The 25,764-nt window shown below is 40.2% G+C and overlaps 1 protein-coding gene across 1 annotated transcript; it reads right to left on the bottom strand.

Moving 5' to 3' along the window:
- Positions 1–1,536: 1,536 nt before the first annotated feature.
- On the bottom strand, positions 1,537–21,579 carry LOC115804755 (extracellular calcium-sensing receptor-like). Its single transcript, XM_030765255.1, has 10 exons — positions 21,478–21,579; positions 21,038–21,181; positions 11,369–11,377; positions 7,728–7,790; positions 4,744–4,979; positions 4,312–4,603; positions 3,309–4,100; positions 3,001–3,228; positions 2,679–2,802; positions 1,537–2,450 (listed from the first exon to the last, which is right to left on the bottom strand). The coding sequence occupies exons 1-10, from the start codon at positions 21,577–21,579 to the stop codon at positions 1,537–1,539; spliced, it is 2,904 nt and encodes a 967-aa protein (XP_030621115.1).
- Between the last annotated feature and the right edge of the window lie 4,185 nt (positions 21,580–25,764).

Here is a 25,764-nt window from a genome sequence, read left to right on the forward strand (position 1 = left end):
GACTCTTTTATGGAAGAAAATCTTTTTATTGCAACCTCAGAGAACACCAGATTGACAAAACCATAAAAAATGTCAGGCATTTGAGTAGGCTGGCAAACAGGCTGCTGTAATCTGTCATGTATATCATATTCATATTATTTAACATAACAGCACTACACATTTCACGTTTCATTTCAATCGTCCAATGTGTGGCCCTCAGCTTACTTTACGAAAGTAATAATGGCCCTCTGAAAAAAAATGTTGCCCACCCCTGGTTCATGGTTTACAAGAATAAAAATTGTATGATTATTTATTAAAGGTCCCATATTATGCAAAGTCATTTAAACCTTTAATAAACAATGGTTTTGTAAATCATATTTGATGTCATACATTCTTTCATCCTGTCTTTTTCAGCTTCTATAAATCAAGGGCTTCCTCATAATATCTGAAACACTAAAATTGAAACACTGAAATAATAAACCAAACTAAAAGATTAATAAAAATAAAAACTAATGAAAATTTCAGAACTATAAATACCCTGATATATACAAGCATAGTTGTAAACTCTGACAATGGTGAATGTAGATGTCATAGCATTGCAACTATAATGGTGGCTTAAGCTAATGCCACAATTCACAATGAAAACATTTTTACTTCCAACGAATAAACAAATGTATGTAAGAGGACAACGTCACTTACATGTTCACATTCAATGCACACAGTTGTTAGAACTAACACTTCATACACAAGGAAAACTTAAATAAAAAATGTAGACTATAAGTTCGATGGAGGAAGCTGAGGTTAACATCTACCTGCACTTCGTAATTGTTTGCCATGACTCACCTTACTAGTGCTTTAGCTTTAACACTGACTGTACAACAGCACCCTGAAAGCAAAATTCCAAGCTCCCAGTGTTTTTGTCAGATTGATAATATACTATGCTGTAATCTAATCTAATCTAATCTAATCTAATCTAATCTAATCGAATCGAATAAAGTATATATTAGATTAGACTAGATTAGATTAGATTAGATTAGATTAGATTATAAACAGATGGTGAATCTTTTGGTGACTTTAGTAAATTATCGCAAATTCAATAGGCAAAAATTACATGAGCGATGGTCAACCTCAGCCACTACATGCAAGAAGTGGATGTCATTTTTGATAAGATAAAACACCAAGTAGATCCACAACATGCTTGTCAGAGAGATGGTGAATGAACTTCCACAATGAGTGGTGTTGTCCTGGCATGTACAGCTTTGCCTGCTACAGCCTGTGGAGAGTACAGCCTGTGGATCACATGGCCTTGAGTTTGTGTATCCATGACATTAAAAAGGCTTTATCAGCTGTGGGCTTTGCTTAAGGAGTAGTGTAGTAAAGCTATTCAAACACTGTAAGTGTTTCAGTATGAATTATGCAGATATAGTTTGGTGCTAGTTTATTTAAACTGCCAATGAGAATTTTTCTTGCAATCTATGTGGTGCAAATTTATATAACGATTTGTAGTCATCTGTAACAAAGTCTCTTTTTATCACTAAGTCTAAATATAAAAGTGTGTTAATGGGCCTTTGTTGAAGACTTGCCCATAATATGTTTTTTTGTGTTATGCTCTGGCTTCAGCAAAATTATGTAACATTTTGGTGCAAATATACACAAAAGTAAGGCAAAACTGGAAGCTAAAATAGCAAATATCTCCACAGCTACAGTGAACTTTCCAGGAGAGCTGACATAAGCTGGGATAAAGGTAATCCACACTGCACAGAAAATCAGCATGCTGAATGTGATGAATTTGGCTTCATTGAAATTATCGGGAAGTTTGCGGGCCAGAAAAGCCAACACAAAACACAGGACAGCCAGGAGTCCTATATAACCCAACACAGCCCAGAAACCTACAGCTGAACCCACATCACATTCTAGAATGATCTTCTCTTTGTAGTGCTTCATATTTTTACACGGGAATGGAGGTGATATTGTTAACCAAAGCACACAAATAAGAACCTGTACGAGTGTGAAGGCAAGGACACTGAGTCTCTGCTGTGGGGGCCCAAACCATTTCATGACATTATTGCCTGGAAAGGTGGCCCTGAAAGCCATTAAAACTAATATTGTTTTCCCCAGAACACAGGAGATACAGAGGACGAAGGTGATGCCAAAAGCTGTGTGGCGTAGCATGCAGGACCACTCAGAGGGCCGACCAATGAATGTAAGTGAACAGAGAAAACATAATTTAAGTGACAGGAGGAGGAGGAAGCTCAGCTCTGAGTTGTTGGCTTTGACAATGGGAGTGTCTTTATACATTAAAAACACAAGTGACACCAGCATTGTAATACTTGCACCAAACACTGAAAAAAGAGCAAGCACTGTCCCCATAATTTCTGTATATGAGAGGAATTCAGTCTCTTTAAATACACATCTGTCTCTGTTTTTATTAGACCAGTGCTCCAAATCACAAGGAAGGCAGTCATTAGAATCTGTAAAGGAATTAAAAAAGAAAAATTCCGTTTCAATAATAATCTAAAAAAAAAAAAAAAAAAAAGACATTATCAACACCCACTTGCTTGTGATAATACTGTAAATCATTTACTGAGAGAAATTACAAAAAAGTAAGTGATTAAAGAAAATACAAAATAAATTAGAAAATAAACAGTTATTTTCTTTACTGCGCAAATCAAAGAAGTTGTGTAATTTTATTTTTGTACCTGTCTCATTACTGATCTCTCCATCTGCACATGAGATACAATCAAAGCAGCAAACTGGCCTTCCTTTTTGTACAGCTTTTCTAGTACCCAGAGGACAGCTCTCACTGCACACAGACACAGGTTTCTGGAGGAAAAAACAAAAAATCAGATGCTCAAAATCAGAACAATAATTTGACTTTTCAAATCACAGCACATCGATGCACTACAATATATTTCTTTGATACTTCAATATTATTCATGAAAATGGGGATTATAACAATGATTTCACCTTAAGTTGTTTATATGATTGTAATTTTACTGACTCTTGGTGACTTAGCTGTACCTGATTGTGTTCCCCTGCCCATATCATGTGTCCATGACTCAGGATAAAGCGTTTTTCTGAAGGCTGTGAGCTATCGTAAAGGCCAACTTTTTTAAACCATAGAGTTCCATCTTCTGCTTGCTGCCAGTTGATGAGGTCATACCTTGCAGCTGGATCCCCACTTGCATCAAAGAAGATCTGCTCCCCAGTTTTGGCCGTGAAGTTGACCTCTCTTATATACTCCAGAACCTGTCCAAGCAGAGAAACAGAAAATGATTGTAAGTGAGTTGTCAGGTCACGGTTTTGCCCTCTCTTTTGTTGATTTTTACCTTTTGTGGTGTGATCTGATTCCACTGGCTGCTGTTCGTGGAGTTCAGGTCCTGCATTAAATGATGTAAAGCATGTGCAACAGAATACACTCCTGTGTACACTTTGTTTGCCATGCTCAACTCTGATGTGTCAGTGTACTGGTTTTTCAGTTCAGCTAAACTCTCTGACCCTGTACACAGCACACTGCCTCTTTGGCTGTCTTTAAAGGTGCACTGAAAAGCTGTCTCCCAGAACTCTCTCAGGAGAGCATTATGTGGAGATTGATCAGGATGCACTTTAGTCAGGAACTCCCATAAACCCTCCAGTTTTGCGTTTCTTATGGCAAAGCCAACAGCACCTATGAGGAAGCTGTACTCTGCTGTCTCAGCAAGGCCTCGTGAGGTGATCCAGGATTCACTGCCCACCCACTGTATATCTGTGACATTCTGCAGGGCCAGCTCTGTTAGCAGTGGGATGATGTCACCAAGAGCCAGAAATGCCACCACGACTCTGGCAGTGGCCCTTTTCATCACCTCCACAGTCTTCAGTAGCTCCTTTCTTGGATCAGTCCTGAAGATGGCTTCTGAGTACTCAACACAAATGCCTTCATGTTGTGCTACCTCTTCAAAGATGGCTATGCCATTGTTCCCATAATCATTGCGGCTTCTGACTGTTCCCACCCAGGTCCAGCCAAAGTGCTTGACGAGTTGGGCCAGAGCAATGCTCTGGTAGTAATCGCTAGGAATGGTTCTGAAGAAGGTGGGGAATCTCTTTCGATTGCTCAGGCATGCACATGTGGCAAAGTGACTGATCTGTGACAAAGAAATTCAGTGCCTTCCAAATCATTTAAAATATTTTGTTGACAATGTTTTCCTACCTTGGCTTATGTAAAAAATCTGTATGAGTGTACAGCTAATACAGACGCACACACCCGCACACACCCGCACACACCCCACACACGCACACACACACACACACACACAGAACTAAAAGATGACTCATGTTTATGAATGCTGTGGTTACCAAAGGTATGCTGAAAGGTCCAACCACAGATGCTATGCCAATAGTCGGAGAGGAGCTGGACTCCCCGATAATTGCCTGCACAAAAGGAGAGCTGGAGCAGGACGTGTCACTAAGAGTCTCAGAATGACCGTTCATTAATGCCATGCCTGCACGTATTGCCTGGTCTATGGAACCACAGGCATCATATATCTTATAGCCCAGAGAGACACCTGGGAGAATCAGTGTGCTGTTGTTTATCTCCTCTATGGCAAAGATCACAGTCTGAGCAAACTGGAATTCACGTAAATTCAGACTGTTTGTGAAAACAAATAACAGTACACCATACAGAGCTCAATTAGAAAAAGAGTTAAGAAGACCATTTTGAGCTGATATGTTTCACAAAACATTGCAAATGAATAGAGACATACAATCTTGTCAGCACTTGAAACAGACCTGATGCATGTTGCTGGCTGTGGTCTAGAAGTAAAAGGATGTCTGTTCAGCTGTGCCACTCTGTGAATGGAAAAAACTGCTCCAATGTTAAAGTCTCTCTCTACAGACAGGAGTGGTAGTGCTAGCTGACCCAGAAGGCTGCATACTGCTGTACACGGCCTAGTAGAGATTTCAGTCAGAAGCAGCAGCAGAAACAGTGTTCCATTTGCCTTGCCCATGTTCCTTTGGGCAGTTACCTCATAGGGAAGAGACGAGGTACTGCTGTTTATAGCGGTTTAGGACACCCTGAGGGATTGGCCACACAACACACAAGCTGGCTCATTATGTAGGTCTTTTACATTAGAATTAAAATTAGAATCTCTGTGATCTCACACACACACACACTGTAAGCAGTGAGTAGTGAATTTAGCCTCTGCATTTAACCCACCCTATACTCACTGGTAGTAAGCACACACACCAGGAGCAGGAGCAGTGGATGTTGCGGGAGGAGAAAGCGATGTCCACCCGCTCCTATAGCCCCCATTTTTCTGCCAATCCCAGATACTGAGCCCAGGGATTAAACCCAGGAGCTGAACCGGCAACGTGCTGGTTGCAAGCCTGCTTCTCTAACCGTTAAGCCACAGCTGCCCATGGAGTTTGGTCCCAGAAATGGAGTAAAAGGCACAGTCTTGACTCAGTTAGAGATCAGTGAAACAAACACTGGCAATGGATTCACTCTGAATATATTCTACCATTTATGCCATTGCACTACCACACTAGGCTGCAAATGATAGAGGTGCCAGTATTTTCAGTTTTTTCATGATTTATATTTATGATGAACAACAAGAACAACAATAAAATTTCAACAGAAATTTGAAATATTGCAGTTTACACTTCTTCGAGGTAGCCATATTGTCCATCATTAAAATTCACTCTACAAAACCTTGGAGAACAAGTTTTCTTGTTTTTTATTTGACTTTGCGTTTAGCACAGTTCATAATCTGCTTCAAAAGTAATAGAAACATACTTCAGACAGCAAATTTAACAGTACAATTTGTCATCACAGGTTTAAAAGTTAAAAATGTGCATATGATATATTCTTTACAATCACAATACAAAACATTCATATGCAAACACCTAAAATAACAGCCTAATCAATTACTGAGGTGAGATTTTAAAGAATTTTTTTTTTGTACACACAAGTTAATATGCACCATCAAGTGATGATAAATAAAGAGACAGCATATACATCCTCTGTAAGGGATCACAGTTTGCTGGTAATATGTGAATGAGATCTGCTAATACATTTCTGAGAGAAATTCCCAGGGCCAAGGCGGCTGGCATCACATCAGTAACCATTATTCCCAGACCTAATGATGTACTCTCATGAAAGAGACTGTAGGTTTACATTTGACTCCTTCAGTCAGGTTTGCTTTGGGGTGATCAGTGGATGAAAGTTTCTGCATCACTCCTGGTTATTCCTATTGACTGAAGATTTTATTTTACAATTTGCCACATAATTCAGTACAAATAGTGCTACCCACTGTATGTAGTAATCTACCATCACCAGTTAGATGGGATTCCCTGCTCAGAGGGAAATCACAATGTCCACCCTAGTCATCTCTCCCGGGCCTGTATTATCCAGAAATTGCAGCTGACTTGCTGGTCTGGCTCAGGTCTTCTACATCTGCCTGCCACATTATTGGCAGACATATTTCCTCACATGCTTCCATACAGCTGGCCACCGTGCAACCTCCACACTGTTTGTATGGTGTTTTCATGTAACCCAGATGACCTCCAAATGGACAGCTGTGCAAAATACACCACGAGCTATTTTCCTTAAGCATTGCTGGTTGATAGTTATAGCTACCATACTTGAATGGTATCCCTCGATATGGAAACTCCTTGTAGAACTTGAAAAATCACCATCCTTAACTTGGTGGTGGGCATCTGACATCTCTTCACCTGCAAGGGTATCTTTTTAACTTTTTGTGTTATTTTGATTTCCAATGAGAGGAACATGGGCATGTGACAAAGCAACAAGCAATACATTGCAGCATGTGTTTTTGGATTGACTCGAAATGTGAACTCAGTTAAAGCACTATGACACTCAGGGGCCCAAACCAAGATTTCTTCAGATGTTTCAGGCAGATATGTCCATAAGTCTTGGAATGAACTTGTGTTAACCAGCAAACCTAAAAAAATGTCTTCAGAGGTCTGTAAGATTCAAACAGTGAACAAAGGGGAACGCTGAATTTGTCATGCGACAAATTGGACAAGAGAAACTTCACCATCCACTGTTTCCCGTTATTCATTTCAAGCTGTTAATTTGAATTCATCTTGATTGCCCTGCCTGATAAAATTCCTTTGATCTGCTTTTCTTTTGTTTACTATTCCTTCAAAACCAGTTTGAACTTCACATTAAAACCTATTACAAACTTTATATGTGTGATATTGTTTCTCTCATGTTATATCAGAAACACTCACACAGAAAATGCTTTTGCTCAGACTCTGAGCACCCACACAACTGTTGTGAAATAGAAATAATTTTATTTCTCCCCTGAAGGCTAAGTTACCCTTTATTGATCCCAATAAAGGGATCAATAAAGATACACAGAAACACTCAAAACCATCCTATGTATTAGGAAAATGCAAACCATCAGATTTGATGTTTCTGAAGGGGGATTGGTTGGCTTACTTTGACACTTATCGATTTGTATTAAAACAGTTTCTAAATCATTTTCGAAATTCCCCTCCTGTAACTGTTATTAATGTCAGAGTTGAGATTGCCTTTTTAATAGATACCGGGTCCATGAAAAATACCATCTTTGACTTTTTTTTTTGTTTGTTTTGTTTTGTTTTTCTTTTTTTCTGACAGGATTTTTATCCAGATCCAGAAGAACTGCATAAATGTTAATAGGCTGAAGAATCCTTATCTTGGCAATTTAGAGCTGGTTGTCCATATGTTAGACAAGTGTGTTTAGTTATATATCCCCTCAAGGCACAACAAATTCAGAAAGAATCAGGTCTGGGGGACTATTGGAGCTTTTAACCAGCATAGGAATGGTCTATATGATGTCCCACTGGTGAAGCAGATTTATGGGTCTTTGCAACTAGCTGTTCAGTAAAGGGGTCAATACTACAGAAAAGCCCAGTGGAGTCCAGGGAAAGAATGTGGTTCAGGTTACTGCAGGTACAATGGGATTGACGGATGCAACCCCTTCCCAAGAGTATAAATTATGTTTTTCAGCATATATTTGAACCATTAAGAACTGGGGCTAATTGCTAGCAGTGTTGAGGGACTTTATAACACTTAATGAGATAAACAGGGGTCTAACATATGTTAAGGATAAGGATGTTTTTATTGTCATCCCAGAATATGATGTACATGAAAGGGAACAAAATGAGGTACTCAGGTCCCAGTTCAGATAGTAACAATAATAAAATCAAGAAGAAAGCACACAATAAAACACCATTAAAAATAAAAAAATAAGTAAATAAATATAATAATAATAATAATAATAATAATAATAATAATAATAATAATAATAATAATAATAACAATACAGAAAAATCAGAACAAACACAATAGGGTTCCTGCAGCTTTGCTGCATGGACCCCTAAGTATAATTATAAAGTGAGCAGAGTTTGAGGCTAGGAATGAGGCTGTGACAATCTAAAAGATAAACAAGGTGCCCAAGTGGCCCCAAGTTGCAGCAATACCCTGATATGAAACAGGGCATTGCTGCAACTTGTCACAGGCACAGCTTTTACCACCCACTACAGTGCCTGTCTGTCTGCAGCAGAGAAGTTACTGTATCACCCGGTGATACAGGAAGTGAGGATGCTCTCCAGCACACACCTGTAGAAGGAAGTGAGTCGCCACAGCCTGCACGCTTCAACTTCCTCAAGAAGTAGAGGCTTTGGTGGGCCTTCTTCACTATGTTGGCTATGTTGATGCTCCAGGTCAAGGAGCCCAGACAAAGCATTAACTGGAGGCTTTAACACTAGAAGCGCTGAGCGCCGGTCATTTGACAACTGTTATGTCTTACTAGAAGCGCCGTGACCTGCTTATACCTAGAAGCGCCGAGCGGCGGTCATCTGACCACAGTGACCCACAAAAAAAAATAAAATCTTTGCACTCGGTCAAATTTCAGGACCCTCCTTTCATGACTTTTCCTAGATTTGTGCGTTTTATCACCCAGCCTCCTTAAATTTTCAAAATCACCCTGGTACAAGCTAATTTAAAACTATTTTGCTTCTATTTCTGTGGAATTGCCATGCAAGGGTTTGCTTGTACTAGTTTTCTGTCTTTATATATATATATATATATATCAGGGTTACATAGAGAGAGAGAGTTCTAAGAGTTATAAATTAATATTACATAATGTGCAAAAATGACGACAATAATTTAATAACTATGAAGCGCATTTTTGTGGCCTACATGGGCGTATCAATTGTTTCTAATTTTTGCACTAGCCTACTTGAACCGTGCGTAATTAGTCATCATATAACTGATAGTTCGTATGTAGACTATGGTAAGCTGTATTCTCATGCCATGACATTACATTATGTTAGAGCTGCAACAATAATTTACAATATTAAAATGCAAATGTTTTCTAAAGCGGATAAAGGTATAATAAACGCATTTTTGTTTCACGCACAGGGGCGTAACTAATTATTATATGACTTAGATAGTTGGCAGGAATTTTGTGAATGCTAATTCATTCAATATAATAACACCCTACGCAAGAAACGGCACAGTATGGGTTGAACAAACTGCTGGCAACCCTCGGGGTAGAACGCGGGAGTGCAATATCATGAGTGAAACCCCATGGCCCCCATGTTATGCAAAGAACAATATTACAAGTCCATTGAGCAGTTTAGTGTGTTTGACTGACACAGAAATGTGGCCAAAGATTGAGAAATACTCTGAAGCAGAAACTTGTCAAAATGGTGCTGATAAGTTCAAACTGCGGGTCTCCTTCATTTGAGAGGTATTACGGCCGGTAAAAGTATGAACCCGGACAACTACTGGTCTGCTAACTTGGGAAGTCCCATTTTCAGAGACAGATGTCTCGACAGAGATTCCAAGATATCGTGCTATCTGCGCTTTGATGACAAGAATACAAGGGCTGCCCGCCTTGTGACAGATAAATTTTCGATATTAGATTTCCGATAAAGTATTGCTTCTTACACACCTAGTGAGAACATAACTGTAGATGAACAACTGTCCCTTATCAAGTCGTTAATGTATCGTTTCACACAGTACATGGCCATTAAACCGGGCTAATTTGCTATTAAATTCTGGTTGGCCGCTGACGTTGAAACAAAATACTAAATAGCTCGAAAAGTACTTTGTTATCTATTTATTTACTTAGTGTATACAATGAAAATGTACTCTCTTGTGTATCTATCTTGTAAAAAGTATAATTCATTCTTTCTTAAGTATTTACTGTAAATAAACTAAATACCTGTCGATTTACCCCAAAGACGGATTTTTTCGTGCTGTAATTTAGTTTCAGTAAATGGTAAAAATTCGGCGCTATTTACTCTAAAAGCCTACACACCTGACACAGCTTTGTTTACGAAAATCCATTGCGACATACATATTTTGTAAAAAGAACATCCATGCATATTTATTCATTTCCAAGCTGTGCCTACATTTTCTATTACATGTGTGGAATTAGATTTAGCTGAGACTTATGATAGATGGTGGTAGGCTACTCGTGGTATGAACTAGTTTTGGCCAAATCATTCTAATGAGAGAGACAAACAATAGACTATGGCACTCTAATGGGAGGGGGTTGGGAGGTGTTACTCGTAGGTTACTTTGCAGGCTAGGTGTTAGGCTACTCATAGCCCACTGAATGCCTTGAAAAGTCGTAGTTTTCTTCTGTCATGGCATAGAATGATCTGTTAGTTGTGGTAGATAATTAATTTATTAAAATGCAAGTGTAAATCTTGATATGCTCGGCTGGGCATATTATGTGGTATAAGCGATAATTTCACGGAGACAAACGAGTTCGGAACTGAAACGCTTTGGTCTACTTCTCCAGCGCCTCCCAAAGCAGTCTCACACTCTAAACTTCCACAAGTTTTGATGTAGACGTATTGTAATTCTCAACCAATTACTGCCTGTCTTGTCATTCCAATAGGCTGTTCTACTGAGTAATCATAAAGTCCAGTTTATAGCTTCCCTAGTGGAAATTCCCATTGAAAACCAGTAGAAAATCCCAGTAGAAAACCAATTGAAAACCAGTAGAAAACCAACTGAAAACCAGTAGAAAACCAACTGAAAACCAGTAGAAAACCAACTGGTTTCTATTGGTTTTTATAGGGAAATTGAAACACATTCAACTGGTTTCACAACTGGTTTCTACTGGAATGCCCAGTAGAAAAACCAATAGAAATTTCTACTGGAATGTATTGGTCTGAACTGTTCTCAGATGGTTGAGAACACACACACCTTTGTATACTGCAGTCTATATATACACCTTGATAATAACAATTTAACAGAGAATACTGAAATACAGGCAACAAGTAAATGTATAAGGAATGCCTTTATTGTCATCGTAAATGTACAACGAGAGTCAGAGTGCCAAGCAACATAGAAGGAATTAAAATATAACTACAAAATGTAAACATAAAGAAAATACAGAAACATAAAAATACGAATATAAATCATTTTTAAGTGGCAGTGCGGTGCAGGAAATGTTTTATTTGATTGATTTAATAGGCAATACAGCACGTTGGAGTATGGAAATTTCTAAACATTTAAACGGCACCCTAGTGGAAATTCCAGTTGAAAAACCAGTAGCCAGTCTATTGGGATGAACGGGTCTCTATTGGTCTCTACTGGTTTCTATTGGTTCCAACGGGGTTTTCAGATTCTATTGGTTTGCCCAGTTAAGAATACCAGTTGAAACCATTTAAAACCCGTTCAGACCAACAGAGCCATGGGCAGTGGCTGCTCCACCAGTTCAACCCAGTTGAAACCAATAGGATATAACTGGTGTTGTCTGCTACTCATTTCAACTATCAGTTGGTCTCAACTCAACAAACCCAATACCTGCACTTGGTGAGAAAGTGCTGTACATTGAGAATGCACTCAAAAATAATGAAATATAATGAAATGAATTGTTTGATTCATCAATTAACAACGTACAAAGTGCACTAAAGAGAATACATTGATTTTTTTTTAATGTCCAGTCATTTGTAAAACGTTTGAACCATCAGTGTTTCTTTTAAAAATAAGTGTTTTTAAATTGAACATGAATTCATATTCAGTTTAAAAACACTAATTTTTAAAGTTGTATGTTGCTTAAAGAAAGTTCTCTGCCTTCCTGCTGGTCAGTTTTTATTAATTATATTTTGCCGGCAATAACTGACCAAAGAAGTGCACACACTGTTTATCTGGACATGATCATACTGAAACAATTATATTACATCAGAGCAAGAATTTTGATCACACGATCAGCTTGTCCTCCGTCTCGACTGAAGAGATACCTGGGAAGGGGGCCTGGCTCCTAGCCCTTCTTGAGTAATTTTATTGGTGTATTCAAAAATCCTTGCTGTAACGTCGCACGAAGGCAAGCAATCAAAACCCGCGAATTTCGCTTCCGGTAAAACGCAGCTTTACAGTTACAACCTACAGTTAGCCTTTGTTCACACAGTAAAAAGAAAGTTTGCTTTGGTATACACCTTGATAATAACAATTTAACAGAGAATACTGAAATACAGGCAACAAGTAAATGTATAAGGAATGCCTTTATTGTCATTGTAAATGTACAACGAGAGTCAGAGTGCCAAGCAACATAGAAGGAATTAAAATATAACTACAAAATGTAAACATAAAGAAAATATAGAAACATAAAAATAGGAATATAAAATCATTTTTAAGTGGCAGTGCAGTGCAGGAAATGTTTTGTTTGATTGATTTAATAGGCAATACAGCACGTTGGAGTATGGAAATTTCTAAACATTTAAACGGCAGTGTCAAATTCTAGGCTTAATAGGCCTAAACATGGTTATAACCAGGCATACAACATTCGCTGGTAATGGTACAATACAGAATTTCACTTTTAAAATCATACTTTGTCGTTCTTAACGGCGGTGACCTCCCATCCAGCGTTGCCTTTGTCGTTCTTAATAGCGGTGACCTCCCTGATGGGCGACGCTGTTTCCGTCCTTATTTCGGGGAGGGGGCCCTCTTGTTCTCGCTGTCGTAGCGAGTTCTCGATCGGCTGCATTATATAAAATCCGTAACTATGTACTCACTAAACGCATTAACAGCAGCAGGCATACTCAATATAAAGCCGTATCTACAAACAGCTGTTATCTGGCCAGCCATTATGGTTAACTAAAAACGAACAGTCGCAAGCGCTACATTGAAATATACAGTCTCGGGACACAAAGGAACTGATTCGGCAACGTTATCACCTATCTTTCACTATAGTTATAACTATCAATATAACTCTACTAGCATACAAGCCCACGAAGTGAGTACTTGTTTTTTTCATATGTAAAAGCTATAGTAAGTTAAGTAAGATATGTTAAACACTTAATGCAATGACTAGCTTACCGGTAGCAAAACCTGGCCTTGGTAATAGGCTCCGTCGTCCAAACACCCAGTACTTGGTAGTTTCGTCGAAATTGTTTATACGAGAAAAGGGAACAACAGCCCGATAATTATCTTCCAAGTACCTTACCAAAGCAAACTTTCTTTTTACTGTGTGAACAAAGGCTGACGTTAGGTTGTAACTGTAAAGCTGCGTTTTACCGGAAGCGAAATTCGCGGGTTTTGATTGCTTGCCTTCGTGCGACGTTACAGCAAGGATTTTTGAATACACCAATCAGATTACTCAAGAAGGGCTAGGAGCCAGGCCCCCTTCCCAGGTATCTCTTCAGTCGAGACGGAGGACAAGCTGATCGTGTGATCAAAATTCTTGCTCTGATGTAATATAATTGTTTCAGTATGATCATGTCCAGATAAACAGTGTGTGCACTTCTTTGGTCAGTTATTGCCGGCAAAATATAATTAATGAAAACTGACCAGCAGGAAGGCAGAGAACTTTCTTTAAGCAACATACAACTTTAAAAATTAGTGTTTTTAAACTGAATATGAATTCATGTTCAATTTAAAAACACTTATTTTTAAAAGAAACACTGATGGTTCAAACGTTTTACAAATGACTGGACATTAAAAAAAAAATCAATGTATTCTCTTTAGTGCAATTTGTACGTTGTTAATTGATGAATCAAACAATTCATTTCATTACATTTCATTATTTTTGAGTGCATTCTCAATGTACAGCACTTTCTCACCAAGTGCAGGTATTGGGTTTGTTGAGTTGAGACCAACTGATAGTTGAAATGAGTAGCAGACAACACCAGTTACATCCTATTGGTTTCAACTGGGTTGAACTGGTGGAGCAGCCACTGCCCATGGCTCTGTTGGTCTGAACGGGTTTTAAATGGTTTCAACTGGTATTCTTAACTGGGCAAACCAATAGAATCTGAAAACCCAGTTGGAACCAATAGAAACCAATAGAGACCCGTTCATCCCAATAGACTGGCTACTGGTTTTTCAACTGGAATTTCCACTAGGGTTACTCCGTCACCTGACATGTCGCCCAACAATTAGAATGTCCAAATCTGTAATCGATCCCTACAATATTTAATTTACAATCACAATTGTCTCTAATTTTTGCACTACCTGGACCGTGCCCTTACAATAAATTAATCACTAGGGACAACGACGTGATCATTGTCAGTCGACAATTGAATGTTGATGAAGTCGGACTTCGCATTTACAGACCAACTCTAACCAAGTCTAACTCGCAACGTGTGTGACGTCCCTTAAAATAAACTAATTCTCCAAAGTAGAAGATTAAATGTTAAAAAACAAATACTATGAAAAAGTTGTCTGAACTAGTCTTGTTCAGATGGCTTTTCAGTCGAATTTGATCAAGACTTCTTCCGGAATTTATGCCTTTGGAAACACGGTTGCCACAAATAAATAATCAAAACATTATGTTGAATGATGGAAGGGCTGGACAACAAACGTTCTCATGAAATATTAACCGACTATTAACACTGAAATGAATGATACATTGGCCGAACGCGAGTCGATCTTGTAAGCAAACTATTTGCTTCGTGCAAGAAGCGCCATCTAGCGATCATTATGCATTAGTAACAGTGTCCTTGTCTAATGACTCAGCGGTCTTTTGACCGCCTAGCCGCACTGTAAGTAGGTAAAACCAGCTCGGCGCTCCTAGTAGGTAGTCACAGCGGTCAAATGACCGGCACTCGGCGCTTCAAGGTATAAGTAGGTCAAACCAGCACGGCGCTTCTAGTGTTAATACATTTCAGTGGCCTGTAATTATTGCAGAAGCTTAATGTGAAGTCTGGTACATGTCAAGGGACATTGTATAATACTTTTGCATTACACTAGATGTGAATAGTACTGTTTCAGCCAGATGCATAATGTGGGAAAAATATTCTAAAGATGTTTTTTGAAAATAAAAGTAAATCGAAATGTGTTTATCATAGAAAAAGTAACTGACTAGAGTAAATGTGTGCTTTATTGAAACTGTGAGAATATTAAATTAAGCAAAGGACTCTAATGAACCAATGTAAGGAACTGAATGAAATATACAGGACAGAAATGTATTGTGTTTACATGGCTCGAGTTGTTTAATAAAACAACCAGAGAAGCAATCTGGAACAAAAAGAGATGCACCATGCCCTCATTGCCCCTGTTTTTACCTGCTTAATACAGGTTACATTTTTGTTACCCCGGTAATTCATCCCTGGGACCCGTAACGTATGGCTGATGCAGAAACTATTGTTCATGCATTTGTCACGTCTCCCCTCAATTACCGCAATGTTCTGTACTCTGGTCTGCCTGCCTCTATTACCAAAAGTCTTCAGCTGGTCCAGAATGCTGCTGCCAGAGTCTTTACCAGAACAAGGAAGTTTGATCACATTACACCTGTTCTGGCTTCTGTTCACTGACTCCAAATTCATACAAGAGCAGATTTTGAGGTCCTCTTATTGACATATAAAATTCTATATGGGCTTGCATCGGCCTTACTCACTCACCCACACACTCACTCACTCACTCACTCACTCATTTTCAAAGCCGCTTATCCTAATTAGGTCGTGTGGCGGGTGCTGGAGCCTATCCCATCACTCTTAGGGCGAAAGGCGGGGAAACACCCTTATTTGTAAAGGCATTGCACCGGCCCACCTATCTGAATTAATCACAACCTGTACTCCCCACCCCCACATACACACACAAACACACACACACACCCTGCACTCTCCAGATCCTGGATTATTAGTCATTCTAAGACTTAAAAATAAGTCCACTGGCTGCTGAGCCTTTTCCTATTGTTATCCTTTCCTCTGGAATAGTCTACTTACAGAAATTAAGGAGGCAAACTTTGGGGAGAGGAAGACTTATTTGTTTTCTCTAACTTATGGATAATATGGTTTCGACTACTTCTGTACTTGCGTTCTCGTGGACTTATGAAATGTCATCAGTCATGCCCAAAGTACTGTCCCAATTCAAGGTTCACATCTAGCCAAAGACAGATCAAATACCCGGATGTGTTCTTGATTCGTGGGTTTTATCAAGGATACATCAGGAGGTGACTTTTGTGGACTTGGGGTGTCAAGTTTCCCAGAATGCATTTCACCCAAATTTCACAAAAGTGGCCACAATGGCGGTAGACGAGCTACCACATAACTGTAAGTTTTGTATTATGACTGTTGTTTTGTCACCAAATGTGGTTTTTAGTTTTTAAGGTGAGAAATTAATATTTCAGAATTCGAATATGGGTCAGTAGCACCTCCTTGACAGTCCGAAATGTTTGGAGATGTGACATCTACTAGTGGACCGTGCTAACTAACTCTAGCTAGCAGGAAATTCATTGTTTCAAATGCAGTTTGAGCATACTGCATCCCCCAGTGTCATTTGGAGTCCAGACTCCTGAGTTTAACTTGCTAGTCCGAACTCCCAAGAACGGAAGTCCGTACTTGATATACTTTGTATTGAGCTTTAGTCTCTGCCTGTAGGCTATCCTGTCATAGTTTTAGTTTAGTTCTGCCAGTTTAGATGTCTCCCATAGTCTCTCTGTATTCCCTCTCCCCTCTACTTTCTGTCTTGACCATGCCGTTCTCTACAACTAACCCATTCTCCTCTGTCTATGTGAGTGGTTGTTGTCTGTCTCTTGCTGCATAGATGTGCTTCTCATTTTTAGGTCAGCGGCTTGAATTTGTCCCCTTGCCCTAATAAGCTTCTGACCAAGACTCCTTTTTTGAGTTCCTTAACAAGATACATTGCTGTACTTCAAGTCTTCTTTACACTACAAACTTGAATGTGTGTGGTCTATTTGACTATTTGGTCTTATTTCTGCTGTTCAAGCCATTGAACCAGTTCTACGTTCAGCATTGGCTCCAACGTCTACCATTCTGCTTGGACCCCGATGGTCACTGCTTGTGGCTATATTCGAAGCTGCTGGAACCCTATTGTAATTGTTAGAATTTTTCACTATTATTATTAGGGGCCCAGCAGTGAAGATGCAGGCACCTATTGTAATTGTTCAGGTTTTTATCGGGGGTCCAAGCAGCGAAGCTGCAAAAACCCTATTGTGTTTGTTTGGATCTTTATTATTTCCAATTTATTATTTACAATTTCCACCTGACCATATTTTCCGCCATTTTGAATTTTTCTAAAAACCTACTTTTGCGAACTAGTCCTTGACCGTTGATCCAATCACCACCAAATTTGGTACACATCATCTACAGACCATCCTGATCAAAAGTTGTATAAAGAATTTTGCTAGGCCAAAGGGAACGTCCGCTGTCGTCCAATATATTTCGATAGCGAAGGCTCCAAACAGGAAGTGAGCATATCTCGGCAATGCTTGGATGGATTGATCCCAAACTTGGTACACTTCATTGACATGATACATACTGGGTCCCCACCGCGTTTAATGAAAGTCGGCCACATGGTGGCGCTATAGCACACAAACATGAAAACTTGTATTCAAATACCCATAACTCCAAGACAAAAGCAGATATTTGAGCCAAAGTTCTTGTGCATCATCACGGTATCAAGCCCTAACAGGAATACCATGACCCCTACCTGTCAGCCATTTTCTTTGTTGGCCATCTTGGAATAAGTCATTTTCAATGGCAGGCCATAGAAGCCCTCCATGGATCATGATGAAATTTAGCACCCTCATAGACGGCAGTAAAAGGTATCCAGTCACCAAATTTGGTGTCATTCCATCATTGGCTCTAGCGCCACCAACAGGTTAAACTCCACAATATATTTTTGCTTATAACTTTTGAACCTTGTGACCTAGAGTGGTGAGCTTTGAGTCATCTTATTTCCTGGGTCATGCTGAAGAGTATGCATCCATTTCTTGAACATCTGCCATATTGGATTGTCCGCCATTTTGTAATTTTTCCAAAAACCTACTTTTGCGAACTAGTCCTAGACCGTACATCCAATCACCACCAAATTTGGTACATATCATCTACAGGCCATCCTGACCAAAAGTTGTATAAAGAATTTTGCTAGGCCAAAGGGTGCGGTCACTGTCGTCCAATGAAATTTGATGGAGTGGCCTCTAAAACAGGAAGTGAGCATATCTCAGCAACGCTTGGATGGATTGATCCCAAACTTGGTGCACTTCATTGACATGATACGTACTGGGGCCCCACCAAGTTTCATGACGTTTGGCCTCTTGGTGGCGCTATAGCACACAAACATGAAAAATTGCATTCAAATACCCATAACTCCAAGACAAAAGCAGATATTTGAGCCAAACTTCTTGTGCATCATCACGGTATCAAGCCCTAACCGGAATACCATGACCCTTACCTGTCAGCCATTTTCTTTGTCGGCCATCTTGGAATAAGTCATTTTCAATGGCAGAGCATCGAAGCCCTTCATAGATCATGATGAAATTTAGCACCCTCATAGACGGCAGTAAAAGGTATCCAGTCACCAAATTTGGTGTCATTCCATCATTGGCTCTAGCGCCACCAACAGGTTAAACTCCACAATATATTTTTGCTTATAACTTTTGAACCTTGTGACCTAGAGTGGTGAGCTTTGTGTCATCTTATTCCCTTGGTCATGCTGAAGAGAATGGATCCATTTCTTGAACATCTGCCACATTGGATTGTCCGCCATTTTGAATTTTTCTAAAAACCTAATTTTGCGAACTAGTCCTAGACCGTTGATCCAATCACCACCAAATTTGGTACACACCATCTACAGACCATCCTGACCAAAAGCTATATAAAGAATTTTGCTAGGCCAAAGGGTACGTCCGCTGTCGTCCAATGAATTTTGATGGCAAAGGCTCCAAACAGGAAGTGAGCATATCTCAGCAATGCTTGCATGGATTGATCCCAAACTTGGTCCAATTCATTGCCATGAAGAGTACTGGGGCCCCACCAAGTTTCATGACATTTGGCCTCATGGTGGCGCTATAGCACACAAACATAAAACAGTGTATTCGAATCCCCATAATTCCTAGACAAAAGCAGATATTTGAGCCAAACTACTTGTGCATCATCACAGTAAACGGAATACTCCAGGCCCTGGCTGAGCTCCAGGCTCCAAGGAAGCTTCCCCCATTGAGACTCGGTCCCTGGAGCTAAGCTCAAGGCCCCAGGGATGCCAGCGCTCTTCCCCGACTTCCAGGCAACATAATGGGGAGAGCTTCCGGACTGGGCCTGGGTCCTCTACCTGCTGGCGCTCAGCTGCTTGGCCCCGCCATTGCTGCTTGCAGCTATATTTAGGGGCCAAGGAGCGAAGCTGCTGGAACCCTATTGTTATTGGTAGTATTTTTTACTATTATTATTATTATTATTGTTTCCGCCATGGGAGTCTATGGCAGCCCCTAGAACCCCTTGGTAGAAAGTTGTGAAATTTGGCACATTGATAGGGGACAGTCCAAGCTATCCAGGCACCAAATTTGGGGTCTCTCCACCCACCCCTGTAGCGCCACCAACAGGCCAAAAATCAACATACTTTTTTACACATATTTGCTCATAACTTTTGAACCGCTTGACCTAGGCTCATGATCTTTTTTCCCCTGAATCCTTGCATCATGGCGAGTCGAGTGGACCCATCGGTGTCAATCCCGCCCCCTGGAGTGTCCGCCATTTTGAATTTTTCCAAAAACCTACTTTTGCGAACAAGTCCTAGACCGTCGATCCAATCGCCACCAAATTTGGTACACACCATCTACAGACCATCCTGAGCAAAAGTTGTATAAAGAATTTTGCTAGGCCAAAGGGTGCGGTCACTGTCATCAAATGAAATTTGATGGAATGGCCTCTAAAATAGGAAGTGAGCATATCTCAGCAACGCTTGGATGGATTGATCCCAAACTTGGTGCACTTCATTGACATGATACGTACTGGGGCCCCACCAAGTTTCATGACGTTTGGCCTCTTGGTGGCGCTATAGCACACAAACATGAAAAATTGCATTCAAATACCCATAACTCCAAGACAAAAGCAGATATTTGAGCCAAACTTCTTGTGCATCATCACGGTATCAAGCCCTAACAGGAATACCATGACACCTACCTCTCAGCCATTTTGTTTGTCGCCATCTTGGAATAAGTCATTTTCAATGGCAGAGCATAGAAGCCCTTCATAGATCATGATGAAATTTAGCACCCTCATAGACGGCAGTAAAAGGTATCCAGTCACCAAATTTGGTGTCATTCCATCATTGGCTCTAGCGCCACCAACAGGCCAAACTCCACAATATATTTTTGCTTATAACTTTTGAACTTTTTGACCTAGAGTGGTGACCTTTGTGTCAACTTACTCCCTGTGTAATGCTGAAGAGAATGGATCCATTTCTTGAAAATCTGCCACATTGTATTGTCCGCCATTTTGATTTTTTCCAAAAACCTACTTTTGCAAACTAGTCCTAGGCCGTTGATCCAATCACCACCAAATTTTATACACACCATCTACAGACCATCCTGAGCAAAAGTTGTATAAAGAATTTTGCTAGGCCAAAGGGTGCGTCCGCTGTCGTCCAATGAATTTTGATGGCGAAGGCTCCAAACAGGAAGTGAGCATATCTCAGCAATGCTTGCATGGATTGATCCCAAACTTGGTGCAATTCATTGACATGAAGAATACTGGGGCCCCACCAAGTTTCATGACATTTTGCCTCATGGTGGCGCTGTAGCACACAAACATAAAACATTGTATTCGAATCCCCATAACTCCTAGACAAAAGCAGATATTTGAGCCAAACTACTTGTGCATCATCACAGTAAACGGAATACTCCAGGCCCTGGCTGAGCTCCAGGCCCAAGGGAAGCTTCCCCCAGTGAGACTCGGTCCCTGGAGCTAAGCTCAAGGCCCCAGGGATGCCAGCGCTCTTCCCCGACTTCCAGGCAACCTAATGGGGAGAGCTTCCGGACTGGGCCTGGGTCCTCTACCTGCTGGCGCTCAGCTGCTTGGCCCCGCCATTGCTGCTTGCAGCTATATTTATTATTATTATTGTTTCCGCCATGGGAGTCTATGGCAACCCCTAGAACCCCTTGGTAGAAAGTTGTGAAATTTGGCACATTGATAGGGGACAGTCCAAGCTATTTATGCACCAAATTTGGGCTCTCTCCACCCACCTCTGTAGCGCCACCAACAGGCCAAAAATCAACATACTTTTTTACACATATTTGTTCATAACGTTTGAACCGCTTGACCTAGGCTCATGATCTTTTTTCCCCTGAATCCTTGGGTCATGGCGAGTCGAGTGGACCCATCAATGTCAATCCCGCCCCCTCGGTCTTCCGCCATTTTGAATTTTTCCAAAAACCTACTTTTGCGAACTAGTCCTAGACCGTTGATCCAATCACCACCAAATTTGGTACACACCATCTACAGACCATTCTGACCAAACGTTGTATAAAGAATTTTGCTAGGCCAAAGGGTACGTCCGCTGTCGTCCAATGAATTTTGATGGCAAAGGCTCCAAACAGGAAGTGAGCATATCTCAGCAATGCTTGCATGGATTGATCCCAAACTTGGTGCAATTCATTGCCATGAAGAATACTGGGGCCCCACCAAATTTCATGACATTTGGCCTGATGGTGGCGCTATAGCACACAAACATAAAACATTGTATTGGAATCCCCATAACTCCTAGACAAAAGCAGATATTTGAGCCAAACTACTTGTGCATCATCACAGTAAACGGAATACTCCAGGCCCTGGCTGAGCTCCAGGCCACAGGGAAGCTTCCCCCAGTGAGACTCGGTACCTGGAGTTAACCTCAAGGCCCCAGGGATGCCAGCGCTCTTCCCCGACTTCCAGGCAACCTAATGTGTACAGCTTCCAGACTTGGCCTGGGTCCTCTACGTGCTGGCGCTCAGCTGCTTGGCCCCGCCATTGCTGCTTGCAGCTATATTTATTATTATTATTATACTTCGTCACATGCGAGTCTATGGCAGCCCCTAGAACCGTATGGTAAAAATTTGTGAAATTTGGCACATTGATAGGGGACAGTGAAAGGTATCCAGGCACCAAATTTGGCTCTCTCCATCCATCCCTGTTGCGCCACCAACAGGCCAAAAATCAAGGTATTTTTTTTCACATATTTGCTCATAACTTTTGAACCGCTTAACCTAAAGTCATGATCTTTTTCCCCCCTGAATCCTTGGGTCATGCCGAGTCGAATGCACCCATCGGCGTCAACTTCCGCCTGACTAGATTTTCCGCCATTTTGTAATTTTTCCAAAAACCTACTTTTGCGAACTAGTCCTAGACCGTTGATCCAATCACCACCAAATTTGGTACACATCATCTCCAGACCATCCTGATCACAATTTGCATAAAGAATTTTGCTAGGCCAAAGGGTGCGGTCGCTGTCGTCCAATGAAATTTGATGGCGTGGCCTCTAAAACAGGAAGTGATCATATCTCAGCAATGCTTGGATGGATTGATGCCAAACTTGGTGCACTTCATTGACATGATACGTACTGGGGCCCCACCAAGTTTCATGACATTTGGCCTCTTGGTGGCGCTATAGCACACAAACATGAAAAATTGCATTCAAATACCCATAACTCCAAGACAAAAGCAGATATTTGAGCCAAACTTCTTGTGCATCATCACAGTATCAAGCCCTAACCGGAATACTATGACCCTTAGCCGTCAGCCATTTTCTTTGTCGGCCATCTTGGAATAAGTCATTTTCAATGGCAGAGCATAGAAGCCCTTCATAGATCGTGATGAAATTTAGCACCCTCATAGAGGGCAGTAAAAGGTATCCAGTCACCAAATTTGGTGTCATTCCATCATTGGCTCTAGCGCCACCAACAGGCCAAACTCCACAATATTTTTTGCTTATAACTTTTGAACTTTTTGACCTAGAGTGGTGAGCTTTGTGTCATCTTATTCCCTTGGTCATGCTGAAGAGAACGGATCCATTTCTTGAAAATTTGCCACATTGGATTGTCCGCCACTGTGAATTTTTCCAAAAACCTACTTTTGCGAACTAGTCCTAGACCGTTGATCCGACCACCTCCAGATTTGGTACACATTATCTCCGGAGCAGCCTGACCAAAATTTGTATAAAGAATTTTGCTAGGACAAATGATATGGCCGTTGTTGTCCATTGAACATTAATGGCGAAGCTTCTAAAATGAGGAAGTGAGTTTCTCTCAGCAATACTTGCATGGATTGATCCCAAACTTGGTCCACTTCATTGACAGGGGGATGGCTAAGTTCCCACCGAGTTTCATGAAATTTGACCATGTGGGGGTGCTATATCAGGAAAAAAGTAAAAATCTAGCAAAATACCAATTACTTCAGAGAAAAGCAGATATTTCATGGAAATTTCTGGTGAGTTATTACAGTAAAGGACCCTATTTGAAAAATTATGAACCCTCTGTGTTTTCCATTTTGTTCTATAGCCATCCTGATATTATTCTTTCTTCCCCAGGTTTTCTATGGCAGCCAATGGGAATGCCCTAAGAGTGAGGTTCAGTTTGCCTACGCTGTCATGGACTGGTGTCTTGTTCCAGTGTGGTTCTGATTGTTTGTCTACATGGTGCCATAAGATTTCTGCTAGGTCTAAAGATATAGTCTTTGTTGTCCAATGAATTTCAATGGCAAAGACTTCAAAACAGCAAGTGAGCATATTACAGCAATGCTTGGTTGGATTGATGCCTAACTTGGTACACTTGATAGACATTGATAATCTTGGGCACATACCAAGTTTTATGAAATTTAGTTACATGGGGGCACTAGACCAGAAAAATACAAAAGAATGTATTGAAATGCCTATTATTTCAGGAAGAAAGCAGATATTTCTGCCAAACATCTTGTGCGTCATCACAGTGAAGAATCTTCGCTGAGAAATGAGCTCTATATGGAGGCCATTTTATTTTTCCGTCATCTTAGTATCATTGTTTCTATTGTGTATGGCAGGCCAGAGAAGCCCTAGGTGGATTTTGCCGCTCTCAAAGGACAGTCCTAAGTATCTAGGCAACTGACTTCTGTGTCAGGTGTCTTTGTGTTGATCTTGCATGTTTTTGCTGTGTTCATGTGGCTTTCCTATGGATACTGTGGTTTTCTTTCATGATCCAAAGTCATTCAGATAACGCAATTAGGCATACTACCTTGTCCATAGTTGTTAGTGTGAGAGTAGGTGTGTGAGAATGTATTAATAAGCTTGGTGCCACCACAATTTTGTGACAAAAAGTGGTTGAAATCCTGGACCTTACCATCAACAGTAGAATTCCCAGTTAGTCTGAGGAGAGAAGTCTTACAGTTGGGTAATATTAATTAAGCTTTTTTATGTATATCTGGAGGAGAAATATCCAAACAAAGCATGTCAAAAGGTGCTCTTGTAATGTATTATGTGACTCATGTACTTATTTTATACTTGTCACCAGACTGGGTTTTGCTAAGTTTAATAAACCAATGCATGACACTGATTTTGAATACTTTACACAATCAGTTAGCTGGTTATAAGAGTATGTTCATATTCATGATAAATATTCCCTGTGGTCTCTCATTTCCTTAAGTTTTGTTCCTTGAGCTTCAGTATTACAAAGTTTGTCTGACATAGGTGATGTGTCCAAACAAGGAAATGTTAATTACCTTGCCGAAAGCTTTCAGTAGCTGGCTAGCTGTTGAAGCTTGTTTGCATATGTTATAATAATTAGGTTACATCACTGGTACTTTTTCGTATGAGCCATATCTGGCTAAATGAATCAAAATGAGTAAATGCCATATTTTGGTACCTACAGGCATGTTGCAAAAACACAATATAATCTTAACTTTTGCTAAAAATTATTAATAAACAGTGAGTACACCTATTGCTTGATAATAACCACAAAAACAATGATGAAAAATAAAGACTGCATTTATTTATTATCACAGCAATGACAATAAATACAACTGAACATTAATAGCATTTCCAATAGTGAATCTTTTAAAATTGAGGTGCTGAAAAAACTTACAATTAAACATGGTTCCAATAAATGCAATGATTCATTCATTCATTCATTCATTCATTCATTGTCTATGCTGCTTAACCTAATTTGGGTCACAGGGGATGCCGGAGCTTATCCCACTGCTCATTGGGTGAAGGGTAAGGAAACATCCTGGAGAATTCACCAGTACATCTCAGGGCAGACACACAGAAAAACCATCTCACACAATGATACACTGTAAGGTGATTTTGAAAATGATGGTCAAACCAGCAATGAAATTCAGGGTAAAATAATAAAACCATGACAACAGTATGAGTAAATTAGCAAAAAAATGTGAACAGTATTATGAGAACATCTCAATCTACCTTGGGGAAAAAAAGAACTTGCCTGACAAGTTGAGTCAAAATGGAAAGAGGATGGAATTTGCTTCTTAAGGACCAAATATGTCTGTACTACTGAAGAGGACAGTAGGGTCAACTAAGGTTCTACGGGTTGTAGAGCAGAGTCACGTAACAGTTGTTGTCTGTAGGCAGAGATGGGG

This window comes from Chanos chanos, chromosome 2 (genome assembly GCF_902362185.1).
Source record: "Chanos chanos chromosome 2, fChaCha1.1, whole genome shotgun sequence".
In the NCBI taxonomy this organism is placed as follows: Eukaryota; Metazoa; Chordata; class Actinopteri; order Gonorynchiformes; family Chanidae; genus Chanos; species Chanos chanos.

Excerpts from the sequence above, each read along its gene's own strand:
- LOC115804755 (XM_030765255.1), bottom strand. The coding sequence starts at position 21,579 with ATGGCGGAAGACCGAGGGGGCGGGATTGACATTGATGGGTCCACTCGA. Across the intron at positions 4,980-7,727 it reads TGATTCTTTCTGAATTTGTT|GTAACTGCCCAAAGGAACAT; the intron begins GTGCCTTGAGGG and ends CTTCCCTATGAG. Across the intron at positions 2,803-3,000 it reads GGGCAGGGGAACACAATCAG|AAACCTGTGTCTGTGTGCAG; the intron begins GTACAGCTAAGT and ends TTTTTCCTCCAG.